Genomic DNA, 17,608 nt, shown 5'->3' with positions numbered 1-17,608 from the left:
AATCCCTGTCCAGACCTGCTTGTCCCCAGTTTCCCTTCCCGAGTTAAATGTGAGGTGGGCCTCGCAGTTAATTATTTCAGGAATTTGAGCTCAGGTTTGGAGAAAGGAGGCGCCCAGGAGCGTGGTAGCTGCAGCGACCTCCCGCACCCGAGACCGCAAGGTGCTTTCTGCCGACCAGCCGGGGCCCGCGAGGTACGTCAGGGACTGGACCGGATCGGGGGCGGGATTGGAGGTGGGATCCGGGGCGGGGTCCAGGTCGCACCCTGCTCACTCCGCCTCCGCGGCGTTGTCCAGGTTGCCCGCCTCCGCGGCAAACAGCTGCTGGGGACAGAGGAAAAGGAAGGGGTGGAGCTGCTTTGCGGCTGTCAGCTGAGCTGTCAGCCGATTGCAGCCAGGCTGATCGGGTGTCTCTAGCGCCGTCCTGGGCCTTGAGGCCATCCAGGGTCTAGACCCGCGGGGCCAGGACAGGAGGACCAGCTCAGTCTAGCAAGCCGGGCAATGCGCCTCTACGGAGTAACTGCAGGCCGGAGCCACCCCAGGTCAGGCCGGGAGCAGGAATCAAACAGGTCCTGGGGGGGCCCCAGCCTGGGGCTTCTGTGGATGGCGCTGGCGCTGGCCCTGCCAGACTCCCTGGTTCTCTGGACACCCGCTGGGGCCCACCCTCTTCCTGCCCAAGGACATCCCGCCAGGTTCAGTCGCACAGTGCCCCAGCTCCGGAGTGCCTTTGGGTGGTGGAACCTCACTTGCCCAGCCTGCAAAAGCCTGTTCACCGCCATCGACTTTGGACTGCAGGTAAGCACTAAAGGGGCTGCGGTAAAGCTACCAAAGGGGAGCGCCAGGGTGGGGGCTGGGGTCCCAAACAGCATGCCTGATGGAGAGGCTGGCATCCACAAGCCTTTACTGAATTTGATCTCCTTTAGGTACACCCGTGGCTACATGCCACCGCTGTCTCCATTGTGACCTTGTGAAGTAAGGAAAGACTGAAAATTTTATGCTGAGCACTGTGCTAGCCATTTTATATACATTGAATTAAGTCTGCAAGCTGGTTTCATTACAGCTGTTATTTCCATTTTACAATTGAATAGTCCCAGAGAGGGGACGTTCAAGGGCAGACAGCTAGCAAGGGGGAGGCTGAGACTCCCACCTGCCTGACTGAATCCCCTCTGCCTTACACTTGGCATCTCCAGCCCTGAGCACCATGCTGGGACTTAGCTACTCAAAAGGGATTTGAATTCAGAACTACCCAGGGGTGTGAGACTAGATGGGGCTGCCTTGACCCTGATGGGGTTATGATGAGTGCTAGTTGGTAGATGAGCTTTGCGGAGACCCCCAAGCAGATGAAGTCCTGCCCCTATGTGTCCCCAACCCTGGACAGTCTGTCATTGTGCCCAGCCCAAATTTCAGGGCACATTGCAGACAGTGCCTGAGAAAGCCAGCTGGGCAAGCAAAGGACTGAAATGCCACTAGCCATGGAACTGAAGAGAAAGTACTGGTCTGGTGCTACCTGAGTCACAGGACAATATCTGTGGGAAGCAGGGAGTGCACTGAGGTCCCTTCACCATGGTGGCACTGAGTCCAGCCCAGCCCCTGTTTGGATATGGAGGCCCAAAGGGTGGTAGCCAGGGGATGCCCTGGTCCCTGTGCTCTGTCTCTGACCTCTCACCACTGGGTCTTCCCACCACAGCAGGAGAACAATGTGGCCCGGGTGGGCTCTCTGGCCATCAAGCTGTGCAAGCTGCTGAAGATAGCACCGCCCACTGTGTGCCAGTCAGCTGTCCAGCTCTTCCAGGACGACATGGTCGAGGTGTGGAGACGCTCAGTACTGAGCCCATCTGAGGCCTGTGGACTGCTCCTGGGCTCCACCTGTGGGCACTGGGACATTTTTTCATCTTGGAACATTTCTTTGCCAGCTGTGCCGAAGCCGCCTCCCCAGCCGCCCAACCCGCCAACCCCAGGCGCCCCTGTCAGCCGCATCCTCTTCCTCACTGACCTGCACTGGGATAGGGACTACCTGGAGGGCACAGACCCTAACTGTGAGGACCCACTGTGTTGCCGCCGGGGTTCTGGCCTGCCACCCCCCTCCCGCCCAGGTGCTGGATACTGGGGCGAGTACAGCAAGTGTGACCTGCCCCTGCGGACCCTAGAGAGCCTGCTGAGCGGGCTGGGCCCCGCTGGACCGTTTGATATGGTGTACTGGACGGGAGACATCCCTGCCCACAATGTTTGGCACCAGTCTCGTCAGGACCAGCTGCAGGCCCTGACCACTGTCACAGCTCTCGTGAAGAAGTACTTGGGTCCTGTGCCTGTGTACCCTGCTGTGGGCAATCATGAGAGCACACCTGTCAATGGCTTCCCTCCCCCCTTCATAGAGGGCAACCACTCTTCCCGTTGGCTCTATGAGGCGATGGCCAAGGCATGGGAGCCCTGGCTGCCCGCTGAAGCCCTCCACACCCTCAGGTACTTGAGGTCCACAGAAACCTAGGAAGGGAAAAGCAAGGTGGATGAAAGTGAAGGAAGCAGGGAATTATCTGTGACTGCTGTAGCAGGAGTCCTCAGCGCTCCTCACTGACCCTCCCTAATCTGACCTCACCTTCCCTTTCCACACCTACTTCCAGCCACCCTCCTTCACAGGGCTGGCGGCATCCCCTCTCCATCCTAGACTGTATCTTTGCTCATGTTGGCCTTCTCTAGAATGGCTTCCCCTCCTGTTTAACATCCCACCTTTTCCCAACTTACCCAGGCTCACATCATCTTCCCCAAGTGCCTTCACTTCCCATTCTAGCTCACTTTTCGCTTTGCCCTCAACTCCTAGAGCCCTTAGCTCTCTGAACTGCTCTCCAGCCACTCGGGCCCTATCATCAGTGCTGTTTGGTCTTCAGCTAGAATGTGAGCTCCTTGAGGGTAGGGATGATGTTCTGTATGCCTCTGCCCTCCACCCAAATGCCTCGCACAGGCCTGGGCATGCAGGACCAGCATTTCGAGCGAGTGTTGACCCCTTATGTTCACTTTGTTTCAGAACTGGGGGGTTCTATGCCCTTTCCCCACGCCCCGGCCTCCGTCTCATCTCTCTCAATATGAATTTTTGTTCCCGTGAGAACTTCTGGCTCTTGATCAACTCCACAGATCCCGCTGGACAGCTCCAGTGGCTGGTGGGGGAGCTCCAGGCTGCTGAGGATCGAGGTGACAAGGTGAGGGAGAGTGGGAGAAGTGTGGTGGTGTAGGGGCTGAGGGTGAGGGAGCAGCAGGCTCTTCCCAGCAGACTCCTGTCTGGAGCTGGAGCACCTGTGAGCAGAGAAGCTTGATTTTCTGGTACTCCCAACAGGGTTCTCTGGGGCTTTGGCTCACTGTCCCCCTTAGAAGTCCTTTTGTTCACTCCCGCTCTCTCTGGCCAGGAATGCCAGCCAGTATAGGACAGATGAGTACCAACTATGATGGCCAGGGCTGCCTGGACCCCTTCTTGCCCTGATAACCATCCGTACCTCTCCCTGCAGGTGCATATAATTGGCCACATTCCCCCAGGACACTGCCTGAAGAGCTGGAGCTGGAATTATTACCGAATTGTAGCCAGGTAGGAGGGAGGTGGGAGTGGGGGCTTGAAGAGTCTGAAGGTTGACATTCCCTTGAACCTCTCACTATCCCTGCTGCCCCATCAGAGTGAAGAGGCTACTTACTTGACTAGGATGGAGAAGAAAGCATCCTATTTCCCCCCTCCCTAGAATCTTCAGAATATGATTGGTGTCTTCTGGCTAGGTATGAGAACACCTTGGCTGGTCAGTTCTTTGGCCATACCCACGTGGATGAGTTTGAAGTCTTCTATGACGAGGAGACCCTGAGCCGGCCGGTATCTGTAGCCTTCCTGGCGCCCAGTGCCACCACATACATCAGCCTTAATCCTGGTGAGGCGGATGGAAGCTATTGGAACAGGGGAAGTTGGTGGAATAGAAGGGGGCGGGGCCCAGGCCAGCCAGGCGCAAGGTGTGAGGCCCCTCCCTGGGAGTTGCCTTGGCTCCTTCCCTCCAGCCAAGCCCTTCCTCCTTGCAGGTTACCGGGTCTACCAAATAGATGGCAACTACTCCGGGAGCTCTCATGTAGTCCTGGACCACGAGACCTACATCCTGAACTTGACGCAAGCGAATGCACCGGGTGCCACTCCGCACTGGCATCTCCTCTATAGGGCTCGAGAAACCTACGGGCTACCCAACGCGCTGCCTGCTGCCTGGCACGACCTGGTATACCGCATGCGTGGCGACACGCGGCTATTCCAGACCTTCTGGTTTCTCTACCATAAGGGCCACCCGCCCTCCGAGCCCTGTGGCACGCCCTGCCGCCTCGCTACTCTATGCGCACAGCTCTCTGCCCGCTCCGACAGCCCTGCTTTGTGTCGCCACCTGGCGCGGGACACAAGCCTCTCTGATATCCAGAGCCTGCAGCCACGGCCACCATTCTGCTAGCTCCGAGTCGGGAAAGAGCGTTTTAGCAAAGGAGCAAAAACTCCAGGTCACTGTGGTGAGAAGGAGGTGGGTGGAAGAGCCTATCCTGGGCCCCACGCACACAAGGGAAATGGCACCTTCTCCTTTCCTGGTGCTGGTTGGGCAAGACATGGAAGGGAGTTGGCAGCTCTGCTGGGTCTGAACCCAGCATCTAGGCTACCCTGGGGCGGCTGTCTTCTCACGGACATGGAGCAGAGGTCTCAGTTGGTATTGCCCCGGATAGACCAGACATGAGCTGTCATCCCAGGCCTGTGCTGGCCAGCCAGGAACACTGTACTGCGGCTGCCGCCTGACTGCCAGCCTGTTAAAATAAAGATTTGAACTCCAGACCCCTCTGTGGCTATTCCAATTTCTTCTTTCAAGGCAGGCAAGGCAAGGGGGCCTGGGGAACAAGATGCTGAGAGCAGGCTAATGGGGGTGATGGTGTGGTGCAGGCACAGGAAGGCACACAGCTCAGCAGGGCAGACAGACTTTATTAGTGATATCAGTACAGCAGAGATGCCATGGAGCAGGGGGGAGGGAACCCATGTCTGGGCTGGTCCCCTCCTTCTGCCCCTGCTGGACCCTACAAAGATGGGGCCTGGCCTAGACCAGTTCCTCCTGCTCCACCTGAACGTGGGGATGGAGAGCCTGGGGCTGGCCTTGCTTCCTGTTCCTCTTGTCATCAATCCAGTATTGTCACTTGGAAGGATTAGGCGTCTCCTTTCCCAACCCCTAGGCAGGAAACCCAGCTAGTGCGGAGGGGCAGTTTGGGAGCGGGAGGCTGAGGCCTAAGAATAGCCTTTCGGGCCCTTCCCTGTCCCATACCCTTGAGTTCCCTGGGGCCCAACGCAAGCAGGTGGAGGGAGGACTGAGGACTTCAGGGAGTATGGGCCCCTAGGCGTTTGGGCTTGAGGGAACCCCAAAGCGACTGAACACCCCTGCGGACAGTCCACCCTACACGCCGGGCAACGGACTCAGCAGGGGGTGCTGGGAGGCAGGAGGTGGAGGCCTGGGAGCGGGCATCGAGACACTTCTGGTAGCGGAGCTGCAGAAAGGCAGGTGGGGCGGTCACTCTCCAGCCTGCCCCACTTGGGGTCGGTGCCACCACTCTACCACCCTACCCTCTTACCATGCACGCAGCCTGCACGGCTTCTGAGAGGCTGGCTGCATTAGGCTCACACCAGAACATGTGGCAGCAGAAGGAGGCTGGGCCGGCAGCCATGATGAATGCAAACGTGTGGACATCTCTGCCCACTGCCAGGAAGGAGAGGAAGCGCACCCGACACTCCCCCAGCACCGCCTCTGTCTGTAGGGAGGGAACCCAGTTAGTAAGGAACAGCCCGACTCTCTATGTTCTACTGGGCTCATCCATCTTATTGGCAGCCCCCCCCCCCCCCCCGGTCTCCGCTCCATGGCAAAGCACTGACATGCCTTCTCCCAACCAGGTCTTTACCTGCTGGTGCAAGATGGTGAGGGTGGCAGGTGCCACGCTGACGTGACTTGGGGTCCACTGCTCACGGCTGCTGGAGGACAGGACTGACTCCAGGGCCCCGTTTATCACATCTACCCCTAGAAGATATGGACACAAACATGGCACCACTGGGGGTGGGGAGAGGACACCCCCGTTCTACCCTCGCTTTTGTAGCTCTGCTCAGTCAAGCCCAGGGCCTCTGCTCCACCCCCATTTCAGCAGCCTACAGCCCCCAACGGTGCTGCGCAGATGTCCCTTCCTTGGTGGTTTCCTCCTTGGCTTCAGCAACTTGGCACTTTTCTGGTTTCTTCCGTCTTGAATCCTAGTCTTGGTTTTCTTCCTTCAGCCTCCTAAACAGATGGACCTCCTGAAGCTCTGACCTCCCCGTGTCTTGCTTCCAGTGCTCATCCACCTTCAAACTTTGCACTGCTTCACAGAATAATGACTCCCAATCGCCCCTCAGGCCAGTCCTCTCCCAAGACCCAACCTTTGTTTCTTTAAAAATACTCATTTGAAGAAATGTTTACTCTCTGTCACACTGTTAAATCTCACAACAGATTCTGTGATCATCACTTTATAGGTAAGGAAGCTTATAGAAATTAGGTAGTAAACCTTAGGTCACATGGAGGAACGGGGATCCTAACACAGGCAATCTGCTTCCAGCGCCTGGGTTCTTAGCCAGGCCTTTCCCCTGACTTTTCTCTATTTTGCTAGCTTCCAGAACTCGGAGGGCTATCACATTCTTAGCTGCACTCTATAATTTCTATAATGTGCTCAAAGGCCAAGGAACCCAAGGTTCCTAGCTTTTAGATCCATCAACTTTCCCTTGTAACACAGTGGTTTCCTCCACTCATGCGTCCCACGTCTGCTTGCACTCAGTGGAGAACCCAGGTGATGATAGCACATTGCATGACGGAGGCATGGGTTCCAGTTCCTGCACCGCTGAGGAGCTGGCAGTGTGATCTAGGTGTCTTCCCCCTTGCAGCAGAGGTCAGAGTGAACAACGTCAATGCAAAAGCACATGCCTCTATGGTCCCTCCCAGGCCCTCTTGCCTCTTTCAGTTCCTCTGGGCTCCTATTAGAAGCAGACCACATGGACGCTTTGCGAACAGAGGACAAATATCTTCCTCGAAAGTCCTCCCTCATCTTGGCCTTGCTCATCTTACTTCTGGCTGGATCAAGGCCAAACTCCCAAGCATGCAAATCCTCCAAAAACTAATCTCATCTGAGCTGTCAAGCCTCATGTTTTACTGCTCCCTGAGTTTCAAATGACTTATGTCGCATTTATAATATTAACATCTCATCTTGGCAAATGCCCTTCGAGACAGGTGGGGAATACAAAGTAAGAAAAGAGGATGCCCTCGAGGGACACATACTGTCACTAAGGGAAAAGCCTGTCTGTAGTGCCCTTTCCCCCTTGATTGTCTTTGAAACTCCATTTTCATCCTTCAGGGTTCACCTGTGCCCCACCTGGGAAGCCTTCACTGCTGCAGGGCAAGGGGAGGGTGTCGCTGGGACAACTCTTAGCACAACACCTTGTAACTGCCAAAAAACCTTTTCCATACTGGGCTGGCCATCTCAAAGGCAAAAACCAAGTTTAATTCATCTCTGTGTCACCAATCCCAGGACAGAGCTTATCTACTGAAGGATGCATAAGCAAGTCACCCTCAAGGCAACATGTGTGCCCAAACCGGTATAACCAAGTAAACTGGGAGTCCACAGAAGGGTGGATGCAGGCAGGAACGTGTGGGCCTGGTCAGATTACAGAAGGCTGTGGTAGTTATGACATTGAGGCCAGTCAATGGGAAGTCTGAAAGATCATGCGTGGATGAGACAGCAAAGTCAAACTGTTTAAGAAGCAGGTGGGGCTGTGGGGGTGGAGCCTGGACTCAGAGTGTGGGGGAAGATCAGCATGGAGTTGGGGGAAACAATAGAAGAACAAAGCCTGAGTTGGTAACAACTCAGGACTGAAACCTACACCCTGGCCCCTAGCCCTGCACTCCCAATCCCCTTTATCCTGCTGTGCATTTTTTTTTCATATCAATTGTTGCCTTCCAACATACTATGCTATATAATTTACTTATTTTATTGTCTGTCTGCCTTGGCTAGAATGTCAGCTACGAGGTGTGATCAAACAATACAGTGAATGTTTACATTTTAAAAATTATTACAGCAAAAGACACATTGCCATTAACCCTCTTCAAAATAGTCCCCTTCGCTTCAAACACACTTATCCCATCATTCTTGCCACTTTCTGAAGCAGTTCTGGAAGTCCTTTTTCATGAGTGTCTTTAGTTGCACTGTCGTGGCTGCCTCGATGTCCTGAATCATTTTGACTTTGGGGAAGAGCCAGAAGTCACACGGTGCCAGATCCGGTGAATAAGGTGGATGAGGACACACTGTAATGTTTTTATCTGACAGAAATTGCCCTACCATAAGCGATGTGTGACTCGGAGCATTGTCATGATGGAGGATGATATACAGCACACTTTAAAATACACCTTCTCTCAACCATAGCTCACACCCAACTGACTACACTGAACAAGTTGAAACTTGTCACACGCTGTTACTAAGGTTTGATGTGCTGCTTCCCATATTGAAGATCCCTGCCTTTCGTTGGATGGCACTTGGCAGCAGCATTCCCCGTATTTTGTGAACACAACAGAAAGGCTCTGTGTCATGCATCACTTCTGGTATGGCAATTTCTGTCAAATAAAAACATTAAGGGCCAGCCGAGTGGCTCAGTTGGTTAAGAGTGTGAGCTCTGAGAGCAGGGTCGCCGGTTCAATTCCCACATGGGACAGTGAGCTGCGCCCGAGTTGAGTTGCCACTGAGCTGCCAATAGGTGGCAGGATGGCTCAGCTGGTGAGAGCACGTGCTCCTGACAACAAGGTTGCCAGTTCAACTCCCACATGGGGTGGTGGGCTATGCCCACCTGCAACTAAGATTGAACACGGCACCTTGAGCTGAGCTGCCCTGAGCTGCCGACGGGCGGCCGAATGGCGACTGGACTTGGGAGCTGAGCTAGCTGCGCCCTCCACAGCTAAGACTGAAGGACAACTTGGCTGTTCCCCTTCCCCAATTCCCCAACACTTCCCCTTCCCCAATAAAATCTTTAAAAACAACAACAACAACAAAAAAGAAACATTTAGGTGTGTCCTCATCCACCTTATTCACTGGGTCTGGCACCGTGTGACTTCGGGCTCTTCCCCAAAGTCAAAATGACCATGAAAGGTAAATGCTTTGAATTGATTTAGGATTTCGAGGCAGCCATGAAACAACAGTGTAACAAAAGACAATCACGAAAGAGGACTTCCAAAACTGCTTCAGGAAGTGGCAAGAACAATGGGATAAGCGTGTTTGAGGCGAGGGGCGAGTATTTTGAGGGGGATTCATGGCAATGTGTCTTTTGCTGTAATAATTATTTTTTATTTAAACATTCACTGTATTTTGTGATCACCCCTCATACTTGAAGGCAGGAATCTTTGTCAGTTTTGTTCATTAATGTATACCAAGAACCTAAAATAATGTCTGGCACAAACCAGGCAGTCAGTTGTCATTTGTTGAGTCGATGAATGATTAGCAAATGAATACTGCAGCTTCAGCAGGGGTCAATGTTAAACTCCTGGAGGTTAAAAAAGGAGGTTAAAATAAGATAAAGCAGGAAGTGAGCTTAGAGCCTACTGGTGTGAAAGCCATGGCTTTAACAGAGCAGACCCACTGAGCTGATGGGCAGCAGAGGGGCAGCCGGAGGTTGCAGACAGATGATTCAGGGTACTGAGAACCTGTGTGGAAGGTGGTGGATGGATACAGGAGTAGAGGTAATAACTGGAAGGGGCAACTAGGGTTTAGAAGTTGAGGGTGGGAAGGAGGAAATGAGAGCAAAGGTGTAGGGCTCAGCCAAGTCTCTTTCCTGCTCCCTCAGCATATTTCTCTCACCTCCAGCTCCACGTCTGTGGCAGTGCCATTGAATCCAACTGGAATACCTACCCACTCCTCTGTAAATCCAGGCCTTCCTTCAAAGCCCAGTTCAATCTCCACACTTTCTAAGAAGGGTTCCCTCATTGAATGGAAGGTGCTGGTCATTCAAGTCAGCATGGTTTGAGGAGAAAAGCAGAGAACTGAAGATGACCAGGGTTTGAGTCCTAGGTCTAATATCTCCTGGCTACGTCATCTCATTCATTCCTTCATTTGTTGGTTTGTTTAGCCATTCACCAAACATTGTTGAGTTACTCCTCAGTGTGTATTGACATGACACCTACCACTTCTTAAAGCAGTCGCTTTTTTTCCTCTGGCTTCTGTCCTGCTCTCACCATCCTTGGCAGTTTCCTCCTCCTCTGCCATCCATTAAACGTTAGAGGGCCTCAAAGCTAGGCCTAGCCTCATTTCCCTTCTCACTGCAGGCTGACCCCTTTCTGGGGTCAGTCTTCTCCACATTCAAGGCCTTGATAACCTCTATAACCAAATGATGCTCTCACACTGTACCTCCAGTCCAGACGTCTCCTCTATGAATCTAACCGCCTACTTGAGTTTGCCACTCAGCTTCCTCAAGGTACCTCAACTCTGCACGTTTAAAACTGAACTCACAATCTCCACATCAAAAACTGGCCTCTTCCAGTTGTCTGCTACCTTTAGAGAATGGCACCACTCTCCACTCCGTTCCAAAAGCCAGGGTGACAGGAGTCATCCCAGGTGCCTCTGTCCCTTACTCCACATTCAATCAATCACCAAGGCTTGTTGATCTCAATGGTCTAAATAGCTCTTGAATCTACACAGTCCTCTTCAGCTCCACCAGAGTCCAGGCTGTTCTCCATCCTGGCCACTGCTACTGCAAGACCCTAACTGAGTTCCCTACACCCACCTCCACCGACTGCACACCTTTCTACACAGTACAACCAACGTGAGCATCATGAAATTCAAATCTGATATTTCAAGTGCTCTCCTGCTGTAGCTCCTGGATGCCCTTAGGATGAAGAACAAATGGTTAACATGGCCTGTGAGGTCGGTCCCACACGGTCTGACCACTGCCCAGCTCCCAGCCTAATCTGGCACCACTGGCCTTCTCTCAGTGCCTTTGAAGCATAACGTGCCTTCCGCTCTGGGTCCTGAAACACACCGTTCACTCCACCTGGAATGATCTTCCCCTACCTTACTCCCCCCTCCGTCCTGCTTTACCACATTAGCACCTCTTCATTTTCTGACCTCAGTTCAAATGTCACTTTCTCAAGGAAGTCTTTCTGACTCGCTGGACTAAGTGAGGTTTCTCTGTTACATAGGTTCGTAGCACCTCACTTCTTTCTTTCAATGTTTGACTCAATTTGTAATTTTACATTTACTTGTGTGATGATTTGATTAATTCCTGTTTTTTCTACTATAACCTCCATGAAAGCAGGACAATGGCCGCTGTTCTCCCAGGACCTAGCACGCGGTAGGCTTCATAAGTATTTGCTAAGTGAATGAACAAATAAATAACAGGTACTGTGAATTCACTGAAATATGAGTGAACCAGATAGTCTCTACCGTCAGTTTCCTTACCTATAAAATGGGGATTATCATAATCACGACCTCATGGGATCATCAAGAATTAAATGACATAATATATAAGGAAGTACTTTACAAGCAATAAAGCACATGACAATTGTGCTCACTGCTTCCTCTGTAGATGCTCACAGCCCATAGTTGGTGCTGTAATACCAAACCCAGCTCCCGGCTGCTGCCTGTTATCCCCAGTCATCTAAGATCTGCCTTCTAATGCAACCAAAGATTTTCCATTGGATTTAAGAGTGGGTCTCCCGAAGTGCCTGGTTCACTAGTTCACACTCAATGAAGGCATGCCAGCTGCTTACTGGCAGGACACAGAGTGCAGCTGGGACAGAGGTAATGGAGGTGGGACGCATTCTGAAGGGCAAGGTGACATCAAGCATGAACACGATCTGGTACAAGAGGCGTTGGGAGGCAGAGGGTGGGGGCAGAGCTTTGGGATCAAGGTGGTGGTCCCTGGATGAAAGAGGACAGCACATACCAACAGGTTTGGCAACAGGCACATTCCCCAGGTAATAGACTTGGAACTTCTGTACCAGCTCACTCTTGGGCGCTGGGAATTCCACTGTGGGAAAGCAGAGGGGGATCAATCGTGCTGGCAGATCTCGCTCACTCCCAGTTCCCACGACCGCAGCATAAGCAGGACGTTTCAGCCAAGGTCCTACCTCCATCCCCCGACCCTGCCTCCCTTTAACCAACATCCCTCCACTTATTTGGTCCAAAGAATTTAGTCTCTATGGGCCCGTTTTTCTTTCATGTCTGTCCAGTAGCTCATGTCTCTTTTCGGGTCACCCCACCTTTGCCAAAAAAGCTAAACTGGACCTGGTGAGGTTATGACACTGACCTTGAAACGGGACATCCACAAGTTTAGAGTGGTCCAGGGAGAGTCCATTTACCAAGCAGCGGGCATTGCGCCGTTCGGCCATAATCTGAGGAAGGGAGGAACAGGGGGAAGGATCGAGGGAGGGTCTGTTAGGGTTCCTAGGCCGGGGTCCCCCCACCCCACACTCAGTGACCCCACCCACACCCTTGTAGAGAAAAGGTGGCGGCTAGTCCAGGGAGTGGAGGGGGCCGTGCCTTAGAGCAGATCTCATGCAGGCTGGTGGCGATGTTCTTGGCGGGTGCCTCACAGCGAAACACGTGGCACTTGAGCATCTGGGTCAGCTTATCTCGCGCTACGTAGGCAAAGTCCCTGTTGGGGGAGGGGTATCTCAGTGTCTCCCAGGGCCATCCCGTGCTGAGCCTCGTCCCCACCCCATCCACACCCTCCCTGTCCATCGCAGCTCCTCTAGGGCTTCTGCCCTCAGATGGTGTCCTGTGGGTGCTGCCTTCGGTCTAGGCGGCAGACAGGTATGCATGCGGAGGTGAGGGAGAATGGGTGAGCATAGCGGACAGGAAGGGGCAGGGCAAAACAGGGGAACTTGGGTGCTTCGAGGCATTGGGTCCAGGTGTGGGCGGAGGAAGGAGGTAAACAGGTGTAGTACCTCTCTCTGGGTCCGGCAGCACAAGAGAGGCAAAGAACAGAGTTAGGGAGGAGGGCCCCACTCTGGCTGCTGGATGAGCCCCCACCCTAAGATCCCAGGCCCTGCGCCCACCTTCCACTGTCCCGCCCGACGCCCCACACTCGAATGCTGACGATGGGCTGGGCATGCAGCAGGGCCTGACTCTGAGGCTCCACCAGCTTTAGCGTCTCGTCCTCCAACTGGAGCAGCAGATCCTTTCCCTGCAGGCCCAGGAAGTAGGCACTCAGTGATGCCCCAGCTGGGCAGGCAGCTGAGCTCCACCACCTCTAGCTCGGGGGAAGTCAGCTACAGCTCTGGGATCCTTGCTTGGGTGTCAGATCACCCACCCTGCAGGCTGCATTCAAGTAAAGGTCACACCTGTCATCTCTTACTCCTCTTATCACCCCCCAGAGGTTAGACAACCATCACCCAAAGTCCCCACCTGGGGTCACACATCCACTCACAGGGCTATCACTTGGGGGGGGACAACACCTCCCTCCCCCAGCCTCCACCTGAGCAGCTCTGCTCTCCCACCTCTCATAGTTCCCTTCACTTCTCCACTGTATCACTCCCCATGAGCCCAGGCCCTCACCTCCCCCCAGCCCCCAGACATGGGGTCATGCAGATTGTTTTTGTGGTAGCAGAGCTGACGGATGCAGTTGTTGACAGCCACACTGCTGCGTCCAGGGGCCAGCTCTTCCTCAGTCATCTCCACCCAGCCTAGGGAGCGCACAGCGAAACACTGCCAGACACAGAAGAGGGGGTGGGAGGTAGAGGATCTGAGCTACAACTGGAGGAGCCCCCAGCACAAGACACAGGGGGCTTTGCTGAGACCAGAGAAGTCCCTGACTCAGGTTGTGGTGGGTGGGAGGGTGTTCTGAGCTAAGACCGAGAAGCTCCCCAAACAGGATATACTTGGTGGGAGGGATGATGGTTTCAGAAGAGACCCCTGCTAGTACAAGGAAGCACCTGAGCGAGGCCTGGAAGGGCCCCCTGTCAGGCCACTGAGCTGGTTGAGTTAAAAACTGAAGTGGAAGTGCCTGGGGGAGCTTCTAACTCAGGACCTGGCAGGAGCTGTACTGAGACCAGAGATGCCGCCCAGAACGTGACACGAGGAGCTCTCCTGCACACAGAGGGCCCAGCCCAGGGAATGGGCATTGGTCTTGAACAAACCTTGATCCCCGGGTTGGCACTCCTTTGGGGCAGCTTCTCTTCCTCTTGGGGCAATGGCTCTGGGCTAGAGGCAGATGGTAACACTTGGTACAGGCCCCCAAACATGGAGCTGTCCCGAGGCCCTTTCCAAATAGATCCATCCCCCTGTGGGCACACTGCATGGTGCCTTCCCACTCACCTGAGGCTCTGGGCTGGGAAGGCCAATGTCCCCTCCTCAGGGTCCTTCAGTCCCAAATCCATTGGGGCCTCCTCACTGGGTTCATCCTTGAGAAAGGGAGAGAGGAATCAGGACCAAACCCCTTCTGCAGCTCCCCGACTGTGAAGCAGGTCCACCTCCCTCCCGCAACTCACCTTCCAAAATTCTCCATCCTCAAAGCCTTCTCCATGGGCAAAGCCTGTCCAGGTGAGCTGGGAAGAGGGGCAGGACTGATGAATGGGCCACTCCCCTTGCTCCAGCAGCACCACCCCTGCAACCCAGTTAAAACACAACAGGCCTGTGAGCCTTACCTGGGATTCCTCCCGGGGGCTGCTCCCCTGTGATGGGGAGGCCCGGCCTGGGGGCTCCCACTGGGTGGTCCCTGTTGGGATGTGCCAGTAGTAGGTCCCTGAGGTGTCCTGAACTCTCATCCATCCAGCCGGCAGGTCGGAATCCGTCTCGAAGGCGTTGGGGTTCCAGAAAGAATCTGCCAGGTGGGGGGCTTGGTGAGGGTCTGGCCCACCCACCAAGGAGAGAGCAGACGCTTATGCCCAGTCCCCACCCTGAGACCCCATGGTGGAGAAGAAGAGGTGGGGGAAGGGCTCCAGCCCAACACGATTCCTGCTTTCTCCTAGAGCCCACAGTGTGAGGTCACAACATGGGGGGCCACCAGCAGGGGACATGGCTCAGGTCTCCTCCTGGGCCCTGCTCCTAGCTAATGTAGCCACACAGAGGGAAGAAGAAAGGCAGAGAGAAGGGAGGTTGGGTGACCCCAATTGACCTCCTGTCATACTTATCTGTATCTCAAGTGCACATACTTACCAGCTCCTGCACACACATGTACACGCAGACACACAGCACATACAAGCTCTACTACACATCTGGGCAGCCACCAAAAACACAAGGGTCTGTACACACCAAGTCCAGCCACACGCTAATGCGGACACCTTACACAGAGGTGTGCACACACACAGCTATATATACCAGCCCCTGCCACACACATGGGCAGAGACCACACCCACAATGACCCCCAACACCTGTGTGGGTACCACACAGTGAACGCACACTCAGACACACAACATACGTCAACCTCTGCCACGTGTGTGCAGACACCACAGACGCTCACACCCTGACCCTTGCCACACAGATGCAGGCAAACATTTCGTGCACATGCATGCGTACCTCGAACCTGTGACAGACACCCCTCCTCCCGTGGCCGACCACACCACTCCAGCCCTGCGGCCCAGCTCATGCCTCCTCCCCCTCTGCGCTCCCTGCCAGCCCCGCTCCACGTCATGCCCAGCCCCGTGTTACCCCTCACCTGGGCTGCTGTCGTGCAGGATGATGGCCAGGAAAAAGTCCTGGGAGAACATGGCGCTCGTTCCCAGCCCCTCCTGCCTCCACCCTCCCTCCTCACAGCCCCTCCAGTCCAGCCAGCTGGGCTCACAGCCTGGTGCTGGGCTGCAGAGAAAAGCTCATCCCGCCCCCTTCTCACCAGGGCAGAGCGACTGCCAGGCGAGATCCTCCCCCGCCGGGAGCTCACTAGGAAGGGGCCAGGACCACCAGGGGAGAAGACCTCCTCGGGGTGGGGAGGGGGTGCGGCTCATGAGACCCTAGCCCTTCCTACTCACATCTCTTCTTTCTAATCCTGGCTCCCCTCCCCCAAACCCAAATCTCTATCCCACCCCACAGTGGTCACCTCAGTGTCACAGTCAAGCCCAGTCTTAGGGACACCAGGAGGCTGAGCCCCTCGGGAATACCCCAGCCACCTGGGGCCCTACAAAACCTGGAGCTCTCAGCACAAACAGGGTGTGGCTTCAAGGCTCCCAGGGATGCCTCCTCTCCCAGGAACCTGCCCAGCAGTTTGAGCCTGAGAGTGGGCCTTGAGAGCATGGGCCCCAGCAAGCTTGAGGCTGGGCTTGGGGCTCCCGGCACCAACCCCCCTCACCTGCCAGGGCCCAGCAAGGCTGCAGCGTCTCCTCGGCAACCGCAGCACCAGGACTGGCTGGGAGCGCCCAGACTGCTGACGTGCTTCCCGTTACCAGGGAAACCAGGAATCCTGACTGGTCCAAGAGGCAGCACTGAAGGATAGGCAGTCCCCAGACCCAGGCTGCTGAGCAACCAGGCACAGAGGGGCTGGGAGTGGGCGTGGTTACACCAAGGTGGCTGAACACCTGAGGTGAGAGTCATTTGGGCAGGTGCCTCACCACTCTCACCTTCCAAATGAGGTGGGCCCACTGAGGAGGGGCCCTACCTGCCCATCAGCCTTCCAGGCAGCCATTCCCACCTCTTCTCCCCTCACCTCAGGCCCTAGGGCACCAGAATGCCTTCTCTTCCCCAGAGATCTTCTACTGCCTCCCAGGCTCTACTGCCACACCTTCCAAGAACACCAGCACCCAGGACAGCCATGCCCTCCGCAGCCACACCCTTCTTCATGAAGGTCATACACCTCTCAAATCTGGGGACCAGTTCACCGTCGTCTCACTGAGTCACACACACCCATCCATCTGCCATCCCTGTCAGCCTGTACCTTCGTGCTTCAAAGAGCTTCTTCCTTCCGCTCTGTCCTGGAGGGGCCGCTCTCCTGCCCTGACCATCTGGGAGGCCCTTCTGGAGCTTGGCACGTCTCCCCCAAACAGAGCCCCACCCAGGCCTGTGCTTCCACATGCATGCATTTCTTCAGAAACATACACCTTCATTCCTGCACCGAGTCACTCAGGCACTCGCACACAAATTCAAAGGTTCAGATATCATTCCTTCATTCATTCATCCATGCATGCTTTCGTGGCAAAGCCAGGTGTAGTCACTTGCTCAGGAGTCAGGGACTCCCATCATGTCTCCTTTTCTCCACCCTCACATCACTGCCATAGCCCAAACTACTAGTTTTCTTACCTGGGCCATTGCAACAGCCTCACAGTGGTCTCCCTCTCGTCTAGTCTCCTCAGGTCTGGGCTGCACACTATAGTCTAAATGATTGTTCTGAAATGCTTAACTAATGAAGTTACTCTCCGGTTTAATACTCTTATCTTCTCCTTGCCCTCGGGATAGAATCCAAATTCCCCCACAGGGTTTGTGCGCTATCAGGCGCCCTTATCCATCTGCCTCTCAGACCACCCCCAGCTGCCACCCCCCTCCCTGCTTGGGGCACGCCCCTCATCCTCTCTGAGCCCAGCCTCCCGCCCCTTAATCTTCACCTGGGGTCACCAACTCCTCCTTCAGGCAAAGTCACTTCTCAAAACTGACCCCCCCCACC

At 54.7% G+C, this 17,608-nt stretch overlaps 2 protein-coding genes across 14 annotated transcripts in view; one reads left to right on the top strand and one right to left on the bottom strand.

The window, feature by feature from the left end:
* The first annotated feature begins 316 nt into the window (after positions 1-316).
* SMPD1 (sphingomyelin phosphodiesterase 1) lies at positions 317-4,817 on the top strand. The gene is made up of 6 exons (XM_019632472.1): positions 317-792; positions 1,685-2,457; positions 3,017-3,188; positions 3,492-3,568; positions 3,751-3,896; positions 4,042-4,817. Exons 1-6 carry the CDS (start codon positions 499-501, stop codon positions 4,449-4,451), a joined length of 1,872 nt encoding a protein of 623 aa, XP_019488017.1. The 5' UTR covers positions 317-498; the 3' UTR covers positions 4,452-4,817.
* A 126-nt stretch (positions 4,818-4,943) lies between these two features.
* APBB1 (amyloid beta precursor protein binding family B member 1) overlaps positions 4,944-17,608 on the bottom strand; it is a 25,052-nt gene continuing 12,387 nt past the window's right edge. For 7 of the 13 annotated variants that reach the window (XM_019632464.1, XM_019632465.1, XM_019632460.1 and 4 more), the window contains 13 exons: positions 14,667-14,842; positions 14,511-14,567; positions 14,338-14,423; positions 14,160-14,223; positions 13,579-13,728; positions 13,080-13,207; positions 12,969-12,974; positions 12,562-12,676; positions 12,329-12,413; positions 11,966-12,049; positions 5,926-6,041; positions 5,602-5,778; positions 4,944-5,517 (listed from right to left, as the gene is read on the bottom strand). In XM_019632464.1, the coding sequence (XP_019488009.1) occupies positions 5,350-5,517; positions 5,602-5,778; positions 5,926-6,041; positions 11,966-12,049; positions 12,329-12,413; positions 12,562-12,676; positions 12,969-12,974; positions 13,080-13,207; positions 13,579-13,728; positions 14,160-14,223; positions 14,338-14,423; positions 14,511-14,567; positions 14,667-14,842 (1,412 nt within the window). In that variant the 3' untranslated portion in view covers positions 4,944-5,349. The other 6 variants (XM_019632466.1, XM_019632470.1, XM_019632468.1 and 3 more) reach the window with 6 other exon arrangements.

This window comes from Hipposideros armiger, unplaced genomic scaffold, assembly GCF_001890085.2.
Source record: "Hipposideros armiger isolate ML-2016 unplaced genomic scaffold, ASM189008v1 scaffold_1146, whole genome shotgun sequence".
In the NCBI taxonomy this organism is placed as follows: Eukaryota; Metazoa; Chordata; class Mammalia; order Chiroptera; family Hipposideridae; genus Hipposideros; species Hipposideros armiger.
This window is presented reverse-complemented; position numbering and strand designations above follow the sequence as displayed.